Here is a 15,708-nt window from a genome sequence, read left to right as displayed (position 1 = left end):
ATATTTCTTAGTCCTTCATAAAATACATTCTACCTGTCTCAGAGAGGTAAATTCAGGACAATCTAGCAAGTTAATTGCTTTTAGTGGATTCTAAATACATTTTCATACACATATAAAATAATAAGCAAGCCTTTTCATGTAGGTGGTTACCACCCTACATAAGCAGAGTTTTGCTACTTAGGTGTGAATTGATCAGATTATTTCTGAAATTCCACAGATGATGAGTTTGTACCACTGATTGGGTACAATAAGAGGACAAAATACCCGTTAATTAAATAAATGATGTTGTGATTACATATCTGGTTGTTTTAACCAGCTTAAATTGTCCTTTCATACTCATTCCCACACTGTGGCACTATTTTTGCAATATTAGCATAATAATTTCTGTAGTCTTTCAGTAAACTGAACTAAAGAACTCTTCTGAAAACTCTCCAGATTAAAAAAACACACAACCAAAAACAAAAAAAACCCCTACAAAACAAAAAACAAAACCAAAAAACCCAGCTTAATGAGTTCTCTGCACAACCAGGTACCACACAAACACATACTAGCAACATGGAGGAAGAAGTATGGAAATGGGAAAAAAATGTCTGCGTGTTTTGGCTGTATTCACCATTCTCCAATGTCCTCTGTCTTTCTTTCCTGGCTTGAAATATTGTCTTCAAGGAGTTTGAAATCTGACTGTTAATTATAACTTAAGACATTTTCAGAAACTCCTGATGTATGCAAACTTTCAACCCAGCAGGCTTTTGTATGAAACACAGAACTAGATCCAAGTTGCTATGTTTCTGAAGTATCCAATTTTTTTTAACATAACATTAAACATCATCTTGAATAGGCACATGGAGCCTGAAGAATAATTCTTTTCATCACAAAACAAAACAGCATGGTTTGCTTAACAAGACCCACAGCTCTTAAATCATGAGCACTATTGACTAGAAGGTAAATTGGAAGATAAATTGCATAATCTTCTTGACCATCAAAAATTCCAATACATAACCAGATTAAAGAAAATAATCTCCTGAATATTGCAGAATACCTTTAAGTTTACATAATAAATTAAAAGAAAACAAATTGTAACAGAGAGAGAAATACAGTTTTCATGGAGCATATACAGACTATAAAACAAAAATTGGACTAAAATATTTCTATAATTCTTTAATTACCACCATTAAAATTCATTCTAAACAAATACAAAGAGAATGCAATTTATCATTTTACTGCCTATAAACTTCTCTGTCTTGCCTATGTAAGTGTGGTGTAATTAATCCAAAATATATTTTTTGTTCTTATAATAGTGTCATTATTTTTTGTAAAATAAATGAATATCCCAAAATTATTATTTATATTGAAGAAATTTTACCTGGAGCAGTTTATACAGTCTACAATCCCACCAAAGGATTTATCATCATTTTCAAAGAAATACTGAGTTTGCTCAGTGATACAGCTTGTTTTAGGCAGGGCAGCATTGAAATCATCATCTTCCATATCAGCTGACAGAAAGAAGACAATAAATAAATAAACAATGACATTTTTAAGTCACAGATGCAATGGGGAGATCCAAATATGGCCCCCAGACTAGATTCTTACCTTCTACTTCACTCAAAGTTGACTCTCTAACATTCTCTTGACTTACCTGCTTCAAGGAAACGTGGAAAAGTCAAGCTCAAAAACAGCTGCTGTAAGATAGACCTGAACACAGAAAGACAATATATATTTGTTAAAGGCTCTTTGTCTTCTTTGCATTTTAATGGATCCTTAAAAACTACTCCAATAAGAGTTATTAACAACAAAATCATCATGACTTGTTATGCTTTTGCCAGTTATTAAAGCTGTGTTTCTTTAAACCTTACAGTTTGACTCTGGTTTTCTTTTCACGCTTTCTCCCACGTCTTCTTTCGCACTAGTCTTTTATTCTCCTCTTGAGATTTGCTATCATTTTTGGCCATAACTCACATAATGGAAATGTTATAATGCCATCCATGTCCTCCTTATACGTTTGCGGGAGGTGGAAGAGGCATGTTGGTGTTCCTCTAACACTTAAACCAACCAGAGCTCCTTTTGAACACACTCAGGGAAAATGCTCCTGAATGAGATACTTTACACTGATTAAGGTTCATTAAATTGCTGAGAAGGAGATGAACACTGGAATATTACAAGTATATTATAAAAATAATTACTGTAGCAGTTGACTTTTAAAATCAACTCTATTCCTGCTCTTGAGGTATGGAATATATTTTCCTCCTAGATGCTGCCGAAACACTTAGGCTTAAAGAGCTCCATTTATTTAAAATTATTTTTCTTCACTCGTGACCATATTTTTCCTATTTTATTTACTTGAAGCAAGTACTGGCTTGCCACACACACGGCCCCTTCTCCTCTACCAACCTGTCAAAACAGGAATTGCAACAGGCACCTTTCTTCACTTCCTGCTTCTGCTTAAACCTTCCTAAGTTGTAGTTTCCTGTCATCATGTTTTAGGTTTGCTTCTACCTACAAATATGACCTGATCCCTCCTCATTTCATTCTCTTCTAACACCTGTTCTGCAGAGAGAAGGGACTCTATAACTTCATTCAACCTCCAAGATTTTTTCCTTTTCTCCTTACCCAGCATGATCCATGTGTAAAGCAACTGAATCTGCCTGTCACCTTTCCAGGGGAGGCATTGCCTGAAGGAGCTCTGGAATCACATCCACAGCTTTGTACCTTGAATGGTCGGATGGACAGCACACCAACCATCATGGATGAGAAGACACCCGACGCCATTTAACAGTGATGCAATTTGCTGACAGAAAATAGTAATCCTTCATAAGGGCTTTACCACAGAATTTACAGGGAACTGAGTGAAAAAGGCAGCCTGGGAAAACTATAAAATCTTCTGAGTTAAAAGAGCATGAAGGAGAAACGATACCTACTCTCTTAACTAAATGCCGATGTATCCCATATACATTTTGAAAATTATCACTCACACCTTTATCCCACAAAGTTGCCTGAAACACTATAGTTTTCTTTAATAACCTGGTTTCTCTTATTTCCCTGCATTTGCTTCTGCCAGGTGCCTCACTGAATCTGGTTTTGGTCAGCCCTTTTCACTCTGCTTGCTTAATGGCCTTCTCTGCCTGCTTCTGACCTAGATTCCATTAAAAACACGTCCATAGAAAGTACTTTCATGTGGTGCTTTCAAGTTAAACATCACACAAAATAAACCTCAGGTCTAAACTGAGTCCAGACCACTGAGTCTGATTTGAACACTGATAAACTAAAGTTTCTCTGTTTGATTAGAGCTCAAGTTTCTTTTCTGGATTATTGCCCATCTCCAGTTTTTGAGGTTTGCTGTTGTCCAAGAAAACCAAGACTTTTGCTGTTGCTGTTAACAAAATGTAACCAACAATAAAAACCAACATACAACCTTCATAGTGCTATCCGTGAGAAAATTACTATATGTTTGTTCAGCTGCTATATATTTTAACTCTTAGCTTCATAAAGCGGGTATTTTATTCCAGCTTGATAATTATTATGAAAAAATAAGCATCATGAAACTTCAGAAAAGGAACAGTCTCCAGGGGTGCAATTCACACCAATGCAAAAGTATCACATCAGTCCCAACTATTCATCCCAATGTGGTGCTGGAGGAAGTAGCCGATAGGGTTGTCTATCTACGTGGCTCTGAAATAGGTAAAATTATTTCTGTGGCTATTATTAATAATGCACAAACCAAAGTCAAAAGAAAAGAAAGCTCCTAAATGGATCTTTAGTTTTAAAAACTTTTAGTTTTTATATCCAGTATTCTGATTGTGAAAGATAAACCTAATTACTGGTGCAATCCTGCCTCTCTCAAGGTCAATACCAAAACTCCACAACAGTCCAAATATACCAACTTTTCCCCTCAGCTATAGAAAATGCTAGGACATTGACTATAGAATTATCCAAAATGCTCTCTATATATTTGCTTCCTTGAAATAGTTCAGTAGTGCTTTTCACATTCCATTTCAAAGAACCAACTAATAATTATCATGAGAACCTTTAACTGAACTGTGCCATCAGATAACATATTGATTATCCTGCAGTCTGAAGCAAGACTTCTTTACATTTTGTAATAGAGAAGCTTCATGTGTTTTTGTAAAATGATTCACTGAAGAGCAAACACTGATTTTCTTAAGACTTCTTGCTAGAAACAGGGAAAGATGATATTCTGAAATACGGAACCAAGTGATCAAGAATTCTAAATGTAATGATTTCATCTTCACACCTGTCAATCAGACTTAGACCATTAATCCCAACTCTACTTCCTGAAGCTGATTTTGTAGAGTTAGAACACACAATCAGAAAACCTGGCAAGAGTAGTTTTGAATTCAACTGTTGACAGAACAGAGTTTTCCAAGGAGTTTGGAGACATCGTTAAGAATTTTCACCATGAGAAACTGCAGAAATAAAGGGTTCAGAGCAGTTTTATGGGGGAGGAAAAAAAGACCAAAGAATCTCAACCTACTGAATAACTCTAGTTTGGACATACAGATTTCCTACACACTTGTACTTACCAGGCAGCTGCCGAAGCCCACCATCCTAGATGCAAAATATCTGTTATCGTAGGCTAGGAAAAAACCAACAGAGATTACGTTATTTGTACAGACACCTGCAGACTTTTAAGGGAATGTCAGTCACTGCTCAAGGGACTACTGACCACATAAGCAGAACGAAGTCCAGCTCCTTGCTTTGGTTCTTCTTCGGGATCGCAGACCGATTGATAGTCATACGACTTGTTGAAGGCATACAGGGACATGTTAATCAGGTTTCGCATCAGGCCAGGATCAATTTCACCAAAGAATCTTCCAATCTGATGAGGGAGAATATATGGAGATAAGTTAAAGTATTTCCAAGTATTTTTCTCATTAAAAAATGAACAGTTCTGACTTTTTTTCCCTGCCACTATTTTTTCCTCTACACAACTCATCCAGTCTTGCTGCTTATGTATTTATTTCTTTGTTTGACTATTTCCCTCCCAAAAGCTTGTTTGGAGAACACCAGTTAGACAGTAAATGCACTATCAATGAGACCACCCTGCTTGGGGAAGAACAAGAGGAATATGAGAAAGAAGGTGTGTGGATGCCATACTGCTTGCCCTTACCATCATAGGTCCATCAGCAGCCTACCAGCCTAAGCGCAGAGCACAAAGAACACAACTCGGTAGAGGTCTGGCTTCTTGAGCCATAAATAAGACTGTGAAAAAGACTAACAAAATAACTGGAATTTCTGATATGGAAAATTTTTTGTGATTCAGAAATGTTTTTCAATTTCTGACCCATTCTTTCAAACTCTGATGGTACGATATATATAAGTAAAAGAAAGATTATAATCTTAGGGTGAGCTGAGAGTGAAATGCTATTTTTTTTCCTCATAAAACTTCTCCCTAATGTTTCATGTACTGTACTTAAAAATATACATACCTGTTGTGTATATTCATCCCGATTTGACATCAAAAGAAATCCACCATCGTCAAGGATAACACAGTCCACATGCTATTATAAGAAAGTAAAATATGTTTTGCGGGAAGGATTTGTCAAGAGAACACTCTGTAAGAAACTGTTTTTTATTCAACACTTCAGAAGTATCTTCAAATCTATGTGGCTCAGGCTAAATCACAACCCCATAGCCAAGGGGCAATATTAAGCTATAATAAGTAGCATTATCAGTATTATAAAAGTTTGTACAGATCAAAGGCTTACTTGTGGCTTAATTTCATAAAAGTTGTTTTGTAAATTCTTATTTGCTCAATACTTTGTTAGCTCCAAGAGTGCTATATCCTTATTAAATCTGATTATAATTGAATCTCAACTCATAATAAGGGACTACAACTTCTCATATGCTTCAGCCATACTTAAAGTCCTTTTCCATTTGCAGCTTTTAATGGTAAAAGTCTTAAGGGCAGACTCTCAGCTTGCTAGTCATGCTTATTTTCACTTGCCAAGGACTGTAGTGGGTTTCTTCCAGGTGTCAGGTGCAGGGCTGGGAAGCCCACTGGTTCCCTATGCTTTGCACTTTGTATAAGATCCTTGCAGTCAGAGATCGGAGAGATAGCAGTGAGGCCAAATAGATAACCTCCCACAGTACCCTTTTTGCTGCAACTCCTGCATTTAATGAGCTTCACACTCCACAAAAGAACTCACAGAAGACCTGAGCAGAGAAAGCTTTTAAGCACATGGAAGAATCTGATACTGTGATAGCCCCTGAAGCTGTGCTCTCCTGCGTGCTAGCAGAGCTATGGGATCCCCGAATGCGGAATGGGCTGGGAACAGGGGAAAGGAGGATGACTAATGACTGTTGAAGGGCACATCATGTACTCTAGTGCTTGTCAGTTCGCATTTACCCTTCTCTAAGGTAGTTGTCTTCTAGATTTCTTTTTGTCAGATTTTTTTTTTATTATTATTATTCCCTTTCCTCAGGATTCACCTCTTGCTTACAAAGTTACCATTATCTTTTTCACACGTTTTTCTTCACATCATTCTCTATTGCTCGTACTCTATTGTGGTTTTTTTCTTCCCTCTCGTTCTCGTAACCTCATTGCAGTCATTCTTGAACAACCACTTCACCTGACTTTTATACCCTCTTTCACCCCCTCCCCTCCTAATCATCATCTCTTTCTCAAGACACAAATGACTAAGTTCTGTTTTCTGTAAAATTAACCCTCAAATATTAATGACAGAATAGTTGTCTTAGATAAATCTAGAGAGAATGAGTGAATTTTCATAATCTGCCAGATATTCATAAACTGAACATATTCTTACCATACTGTTTCTCTCACAGCCACAGATTTCACTGTTGCACTAAAAAAATAGAAGTACAGTAATCATCACAAAAATGTTTCAGAAGAAACTGTATTTTGCAGTGACATTAATCAATCCAGACAAGAACAAGTGATTTGATTGTCAATATCTGTATATTAATCAAAATTAATTTTGAGTGTGTGTCATTTATCACAAATATCTCTGTGAACAACCTGTATTCAGTAATTATCAACAACACAATTGCTACTGTTTTCACAAAGTCTCTGGTACATCTCCCTTTTAAAGAATGCTCAATGTATTAGAGAGAAATAGTTTGGGGGATTTGTCAGGATGTCAGTGTTGGGAGTATAAACTAAAAGAGGAAGAACATGTGCATTTCCATGTATTTGGAGTATGGAAAGAAAACCCGGAAAACATGCTGCCAAGTATCTTTTTTGATCATGAAAGGCTTTACCAGTCTCAAAGCATGGGAATCGCATGTGATAAAGGAAGCCCACCATCTCCAGCTAGCTTTTATGGCTATGATTACTAACATGTTTTTCTCTTTTTCTTGCAATATGTGTATACATTCACACATAACTGTCTCCTTGCATTATGTCCTGAGCAAAACAACTACCAGAGAACACTGCAGTCATTAATCTCAAATTAATTCTGAGATATTCCTCTTTATTTCTCTTTTTCAGGTATGTATTTTTGTCCTTAACTTAAATGTTCTGACATTTAGGCAACGCATTTGACTATCCATTGAGCTACAGCTCTAATATCTACAATGGCCAGACACTGTTATCAATTCCCTTAATATACAACCAACTAAGCAAACATTGTCTCATCCAGTTGTTCTATAATTGTCTTCATTTTGTGCCTCTCCTTTCCCAATGTACTATTAATTCCTTAGTTTTTCCTTCCATTTAGCTTTTCCTCCTTCCCATTTACACCTAAGCGTTAGACATAAGAAATGAAAGCATTAAACACCTATTTCATTAAGTTCTGCTAAAATGATGTGATGTTGGTTGCAATATAAATCCTTACGGTTCACTGCTTACCCATCCTCCATATTAAATAAAAATAGATTCACCAATTCTTTTGCAGATTTTATTCACTGCTACAGCGTAATCTTAGTAGGGAGCCTACTGGCTGGAATATGTAATTTTTCTTTGTCTTTACCCATGTTCTACAATTACGAAAGCAAGACACGTACAAAATACAGCCTATTTCAACATAGATTTATTTTGTGCATTTGGATGATTTAAATACCACAACTACTTGGCAACTACGCATCAGTGCGACTCTGGCACAAAGAGCTATTAGACCTATTTGCATCTGAAGCTTTGAGAAATGCAAATAAAGTTCAAAAAAGACTTGGTCAATTGCTTACCAGGCTCTTGATTGTGGTTTTTGTGAAATTTTCCATCCAGCTGGTTGCGTCAATTTTTATTCCAACAACTAACAAGAAATACATGAAAGACTTTTTTAGTAAAATTTAAAAAAAAAGAAAGGTAACTGTAGAATCCTAAAAAAAAAGGGAAAAAGTATAATAACATCTGAATTGTTAAACTGGAAAAGGATAAAATATGAGTTTTGCTCAGTTGTCTGACCACCAAGATCCTTCATGAGACTAATAAATTAAGCACTCTTACTCAAACACAACCAGATCTTTGGCTTGATTTCCACTAGCAAGATTAAAACAGTCTTAGAGAAAAGAATGTTATATAAAGTGAAGTTCCTTTGAAATCTCAATTAAATTTCTAATTCACTGTTGAGCAACAACCAAATAACCAATATATTTAGAGTTTCAGCATCACTCTATCTTACCTGCTGGTTTCAGAAGCTTCCCATTAATTGTTATTTCCACAGCCTTGCTTACCATAATACCTGTTTCATAGCTATTGGCACCACTTTCTGAGAGTATAGAAGGGGAAAAAGAAAAAAAAAAGGTTAGGGTGGTACAAAAGCCTCATCCTCTGAAACTGAAATTAATGATTATTCAAATACCCAGAATGATTCAGAAAAATCCTTATTCAAAAGCACTGGCCCAGCTGTACCGTGCATTTATCACCTGTAATAGCTCAGATCACCAACATCTGGATGACCAAGGAATACTTTTGTTTACTTTTCTTCATTCACTTTTTGTACATGGTTTCACTGCTTCATAAAGTTACTGTAGCCTTTTTTTTTTTCTGCAAACAGAGCCATGAATAGCTTTACACATGTGAGCAGCTCTGTTAAAACCAGGATCAGAGCCAAAGATCTTATCCTGCTGTCGTCTGTGTATTTTTCAATGCAGGGTATACCGACACCACTCACTAACCAACAATTACTTCTCTGACGGCCTTCAGCCTGTTTTCAACACTGCTTAGTATGAAAAAGCAAGTCAAAAGTACATTCCCTGGAGCTCTTTGACAAACAACAAAGGCTTCAGGGAATTTAGTTAATTACCTTGTTAATATTTTATTTTAAAAAGATGCAATAAATAAGTACAAAATAACAGCAATAAAAGATCCCGTATGTTTAAGATAGGAGTATGCCATTTGTGGTAGCATCTGCTTTTAGACGAGCTTGGCAAGGTTAATACTGCTCACATCAGTACTGAGCACTTACTATTGTGCATATATAGGTTTTAAATATCACAGTATTTCAGACAAACTGGTTTTGGTGAATAACAGCAATTTAAAATAGAATTCGAAAGCAAAGTTTAAATTAAGCAGCGGTGCAGTGGACAGAGCTGTGGTGGACAGAGCTGCGGACTCTGGACCCTTATCCCTGCTCCCCCAGGTTAGGTTTGGTGCTGAGGAAGTATACAGAACTCAGCTCAAATAAGACATTTTTAGGTAGCGTTATTATCCCTGAGTGCAATTTTCTTTCACTTCCTTTTAAAATAACTCTGCCAAAGCATCTCTGTAAAACAGTGTTTCAGTATAATAAATGAACACCAGTACTCTGCATGTTTTCAGCTTTGTTAATTCTGAGCATACAGGGCCACCAGAATTGATAACAAATGATGACGTCCCTTGTTTAGTGCCCTCATAGCTACCTTTTCCTTAATAATGGGTGATGTCCCAAGATTTTTTTCCATATGAAGTGTCCCACTTGCACCCTTTGTCAGTGACCTCAACTGGTATGGGAAACTTCCACGAGTACACTTATATTGGACTAGCTAGCTCTGACGTTTCAAAACTGTGATGACTTACTGTTGTAGTACGGAGCTGTGAAAATATAGTTGTCATTATCTAAACTCCGTTTATAGAAGCTGACTTCATAAGTTTCAGCATTTTCCAACCAATCTTCTCCTGCCCTAATCACAAAAAAATAGTGATGAAAAAAAGATAGTTAGAGTCTCATTAAAGGTGTGCTGCAGGGGTTTTTTTTTTAATGTTTCACAGTTGGAAATAATGTGAGATTCATTCATATAGTCCTCAGATTTTTTCAGCTTTCACTGGTTAACTGTCAGGTGTAATTATTGAAAAAAACTTTGAAAAAAAAAAGAAAATAGTATTCTTGGAACAGCACGGATCTTGTCTCATCATTTCTAGATATATTGAGACAAATAACTGCAACACTACTTACAACAAAATATAAACAAACCTTTATAGCACATGTTATCTCTTGAGAAATCATCCCGAAAGATTTTACATCATTAATAACACCTAACCAGAAAAGAAACTAATTTGGGGAGTAAAATTAATTGCTGTTTTCCCATTTTGGAGAAACAGAATAACCCAAGAAAATAGATACATTTGCCATTTACCAGTATAGCCATACTGGTGCCCTCACTATTCCCAGTCACTGATGTAGGTGTCTAGTTTATTATATGACCACCTTCACGTTCCCGTTTTGCCCTCTGGTAATGATACATTTTTCTCTCTTGAAGTCCCTGGACCATTTGGTCTGCTCTTATTAGTCTAAAAAAAAGAAAATCGTCTAGTGCTTTACAGTATTTGCAGCCTGCCAGCCTGCCAAACAAATGAGTGTTTAGGAGTAATTAGGGATTAGCATGGCCCCACTACTACTACAAGGGCACTGCTTTTACTGCTACTCTACACTGATTAGAAACTTGGATTATAAGGACCTGCTATGGAAATAATGTTACATATCCGTTTCAAGCAGTGACACAGGTAAAATCAAAGAAAACCAAGACATTCTATTCATTTCATAGTTATCAGTACAGATTAGACTGTAGGAGAAGTTGTTTTTCATTCAATAAATCCATTATTTAACATTCCACCCTTTCAGGTTTCAAAATTATCATATTATACTACTTTATAGTAATTGTTACCTTTTTGGGAACACTCTAGTAATTCCACCATCCGTAACAACAAATTGTGCAACAACACCATCACTGTAAACAAAAATAAGATTTAAAATTAAAACTGACTGAAATTCTCACAAGTTCCTATGTCAAGGGTTGCCATTTAAAGTGCATAACTGAATATCTATCTTGTGTAAATATTAGCTGTATATCTGTTTATACACATACATGTATATTGTTTTATTATCAAACTTTGAAATGCATCCAAAAAAATCACAGTCAATAGAAAGAATACTTACAGAGACAGTTTACTCCAATAATTTTGGGCAAGTTCGTTTGTAAATCCTGCATCCAGCAAAACTCTAATGACCATATCAGTATTACCTATCAAAAGAGTTAAGACACTCATCTGAAACTATATGATATGGAGTTTCATTAAACGCCTAAAATGAAATTCTGAGTTGTCAAGATGCTACAGCCACAAAAATGAGGCTATGTCTATTAGACATACCAACTAACTTCAAAATACATCAAGCACTTACTGTTAAATAGATTGCTCTGATACTGCTGACTTCACTTAAACTTTTCCTTCATTGTACCCTTAAAAACTATCTTTGTGTCATAGGAATAAGCAAGGTGATAAGGATACAGGCCCCAGCTTTGCAAAGCCCCTATGTTAAATTTGGAAATTAACCTATTTTTAAAGCATGTTTTCATTCAAACACTTTTTCATCTCAGGTGATGCAATGAAACAACACTTAATTCTTAGTTGTACTTACTCTTACATGCTACAAAAATGGAGATAATTCAACTACAGTATAAATATATTTAAATCAGTTAAGTCCCGGCCTCTCAGAAAAACCTATTTGCCATCTGAAAATGGGTACAGGGAAATAAACTAATTTTGAATTAATAGCTTAGATGGATATGTCATTTTTAAATATCTTTTAACAAATTGTTTGAAGTCAGTGCTTTTCAAGCATCTTTTTCAGTACCACTTTCCAAGAGAAAGTTCTAGGAACAATCAACAGAATTAAGTGTACACTTTAATACAGATTTTACCACTATGGAAAATAAAACAGGGCTAAGTTGGAGCTGAATAATGTAAAGGGAAAATCTGTCTCTTGGTCTTCAATGTCACACAGTAAATCAGTGTTGGTAAATCAGTTGTTCCGTGACTGGAACCTGCAGCTCTGAATTCTGCCAAACCCCAGCTGCTCAGCCTTGCTGAGGAGACTGAAAACTCCTTCTGAGGAAAAATAAAAATAAAACCCACCAACTTTTCTTCAGTTTTTCTCCACAGAGAGCCACGACATGCTCTGTGCTTTACCCTAAGTCTCAGATTCTAGAAAACCGATATTGACCTTTTTTAAAAAAAAAGCCCTAATTCAAGCTGTTTTCACAAAACAGATCAATAGGGACATGTATTTGGGTACTGAAAAGCTTTGTAACCTTTAGCAAAAAGGCTTTTTCATAAAATCCACTGAAGCCTGAATGTGTGAGCATGCTATGCACAGAGCCAGCAGCTCTGACTGACCAGCAGGAAGCACTCTCTCATTTCATCTTAATACATTAATTTAATTCTCATTAGATATATTTACATGGCTTAGCTAGGTAAACCTGTTAAACTGCATTGAATGCCAAAGACTACCTACCTTATTCACATACACAATGTCCTAGTAGAGTATGTAATATGTTAGGGTACTGTTTTAAAAATATTTCTTCAGCTGGAAGTAATGACAAAACCCCATTAATTAACATAAGGACGAAATTTGGAGGCCCTTACTGCCTTCACATTTTCCTGGAAATTAAATTGAAATTCTGCCTGAATATAAATATCAAAATATGTCTCCTAGAGTGATATTTAGCTTTGCTAATATAGACTCCTAATATTTTACTGCATGCATCTTTTGTTTAGGATCACCTTGCACTGCATGCACCTCCAAAAAGTGAGACTTTCTTACTTACATAAAGTGGATGTCTAAGGCAAGTAGGGTGAATTGCTCTTACTGTCCCCTTAGTAACAGCAGAGGTAGTTGTCTGTCTTCCTGGCCAACTTCTAACAGGTTAAAGTTGGATGGGGTGAGTCAAACTATAAGGCATTAAACTTATAGTATATAGATTATTTCAATTCGGGGATTTTACTAGTTATTCCTTTTGAAAAACATTTTTAGCGGAGATAATTGCCATAGCCACTCTTTCCTTTAGTCAACATTGCTTACTTATTCAGGAGACTATTTTTAAAGTAACTTAATTACTAGGAAAAAGAAGGAAAAAAGTGAATTTGTTGTGGATTCCAAAATGAAATATAGCAATAATTTGATAACATTTTGGCATAATTACTTACTAAGCCCTGGTGTATACTACAACATGACTAAATCTGTCTTCAATATTCGCTTATATAACTAGTGAATATTAAACTAGAATTTTCATTTATTAACTGGTTTAATCATTTGAGGTGAATGCTTTCATTTCCAAGATTGAGTCGAGGGACTCAAGTAAAGTCTCAGGCAGTCAGCAACGTGTCAATGAATAAAATAATTCTATTAAAAAAACAACAAACACCCACACATGCACACAAAAATAGCCTTTTGTGAGAAGATCTCATAACTAAGTGCACATTCCTTCAGTTACATGCTCTAGCAGAGAGATTCTTATTGAATTGATCAGCGATCCATGACAGCAACATGTTAAAAAGACTTGGGGAATGCAAGACAAAAAAAAAGTTTATTTAAACTGTTTATAAATTATTAATAATGCTAAACAGGCTTGTATGCATAAACAAAACAAATCCAAACATTGAATTTTTCATGAGAACAACACTTTAATGCATTACCGATGGTTGGTTCAAAAGTGTAACACCTCATTTATTCTAAATTGAGTTGAAAGCCCAATTTCAAAATGTGAATACCTCCCCAAAGCCCAGTGCTCACCACTGCAGCAGTTATGTGAATCTGTGGTCTTAAACAACTCAAGCCCAGGCAAGATCTTTTTAACCAATTTGTGAACCAGCAATAGAACTTCCTTATCTTTTACTCTGATTATTGGTTATTTTGGTTCTCGGCTCCTTTTCCTTACTTATTTTGCTTATATAATCTGACAAGAAAGCAGACTGAAGATTTCATTACAAAATTTTGATGTCTATTTGAGACTTACTTTGGCTGATATGCTCAAGAGAAAAAACTATAAATTCAAAATATTTGGAGTGTATTAAAATGAACTGGTAGTTATTTGCTGCTAGAACAGAATGCTGAGAGGAACTGTGGAAAACACTGGATGCATAATGCCCTGCAAACTTTCTTAAATAAACACAGAAAACTGCAAACTAATTTTACAATCTCTACCTTGGGTAGAAAATCCCAACACTAGATGTATTTCCACTAAAATGTCAGTGAAGATAAAAACCAAAACCATATAGTTTGGGCATGAAAGCTGTCATTTTGACTAATTCTCATTTATGACTAAGTATTTTCCTAAGGAAAATTTTCAATGAATTGAGAAGAATACTTACATGACGGACTGGTTGGAGTATTTCTGTCAATAAATTCATTGAAATTTAATAGAAATTCAGTGTTGTTTTCTGATTTTTTTACATCATTACAGTATTCTCTGAAAAACAACAAAACATCAGTCTTCTCAGATCTGTTTCCTTTGCTACTAAAGCAGACAAATAAGGCTCAGCAATTTTAAAGTCCAAGCAGGATTGCGCAACTACAATGAGGTGGCTGGCACTACTCCATCAATTGACTACCAAGGTCAATATTGAATGTTGACCATATTGAATGTTTCAGGCATCTACGGGAAATAAAGTGTCCAAGTGCCTGCCTAAATCTGAATTATAAGAAAACTCCATGTATGAGATAGGGCATAGACTCCCGGAAAAAGCACTCAGGACTAGTGTAGGCCACGAAATTAGGAGGCCATAGAGTCTGTAAACTAAATAAGAAAATGCCCAGTGAATTTAGACTGCTCCTGGGTTAAACTTCACTGGAAAGTACATGGACTGCTGTTTAAAACATAGTCACTTCATGCTCAACTAAGGCCAGTTTTATGGGATAAGGTCCCATTCTCTGAGAAGTCTTAAAGGCAATTTTAATAGGGTACAAACCACATAAGCATATAAACACTCTTTATTTTGACATATGCAAAACAGGTAAACAGTAAACTGCTGCTCTTTAAAAAATGTAATAAAATAAAGCAATATATCATTGGGCAATTCACTGAATACATGCAAGCACAATAAAAGTCACTGGGCATTTTGAAGGCAAATATTAGATGGTAAGTGGCATTAAACAACTTTAATTAAAATGTAGAGAGTATTCAGCAGTAAAGCAGGGAACTCTCTTTTTAAACGAGCTTTTTATATTAAATTAATTTTATGAAAAAAAGAAGTCTGTTCAAGTATTCCATATGAATAATCTATCTTATTACCCTTTACTTACTTTACCATGATCCTGAAAGACTACAGGCAGAATATATACCAACTATAGTTGGTATATACCAACTATACCAACATTCACATTTAAACAGAGCTCCATATCAAGCAGGCTTTGTTCCTGTAGATCAGCCTGACACCTAGGGACTTGCTGGAAGGGAATTGGAAGGGGACACCTAGGGAATTGTACCCTGCTAACTGGTACAATTGATTATCAGTAACTTCAGTCCTTCAGGAAACATGAA

At 35.6% G+C, this 15,708-nt stretch overlaps 1 protein-coding gene across 4 annotated transcripts in view; it reads right to left on the bottom strand.

Annotated features, from left to right (window-relative positions):
* CACNA2D1 (calcium voltage-gated channel auxiliary subunit alpha2delta 1) overlaps positions 1 to 15,708 on the bottom strand; it is a 440,093-nt gene that overhangs the window by 17,456 nt on the left and 406,929 nt on the right. For 3 of the 4 annotated variants that reach the window (XM_072858441.1, XM_072858451.1, XM_072858458.1), the window contains 12 exons: positions 14,540 to 14,637; positions 11,328 to 11,412; positions 11,056 to 11,118; positions 9,971 to 10,074; positions 8,595 to 8,681; positions 8,158 to 8,225; positions 6,783 to 6,821; positions 5,445 to 5,516; positions 4,682 to 4,834; positions 4,539 to 4,591; positions 1,637 to 1,692; positions 1,364 to 1,493 (listed from right to left, as the gene is read on the bottom strand). In XM_072858441.1, the coding sequence (XP_072714542.1) occupies positions 1,364 to 1,493; positions 1,637 to 1,692; positions 4,539 to 4,591; positions 4,682 to 4,834; positions 5,445 to 5,516; positions 6,783 to 6,821; positions 8,158 to 8,225; positions 8,595 to 8,681; positions 9,971 to 10,074; positions 11,056 to 11,118; positions 11,328 to 11,412; positions 14,540 to 14,637 (1,008 nt within the window). Of the gene's footprint in view, positions 1 to 1,363; positions 1,494 to 1,590; positions 1,693 to 4,538; positions 4,592 to 4,681; positions 4,835 to 5,444; positions 5,517 to 6,782; positions 6,822 to 8,157; positions 8,226 to 8,594; positions 8,682 to 9,970; positions 10,075 to 11,055; positions 11,119 to 11,327; positions 11,413 to 14,539; positions 14,638 to 15,708 lie in introns of those variants that run through there. The other variant, XM_072858469.1, reaches the window with a different exon arrangement.

Source organism: Ciconia boyciana, chromosome 1 (assembly GCF_034638445.1).
Source record: "Ciconia boyciana chromosome 1, ASM3463844v1, whole genome shotgun sequence".
Lineage (NCBI taxonomy): Eukaryota > Metazoa > Chordata > Aves > Ciconiiformes > Ciconiidae > Ciconia > Ciconia boyciana.
Note: the sequence above shows the minus strand (reverse complement) of the source record. Positions and strands in the feature narration are given on the sequence as shown.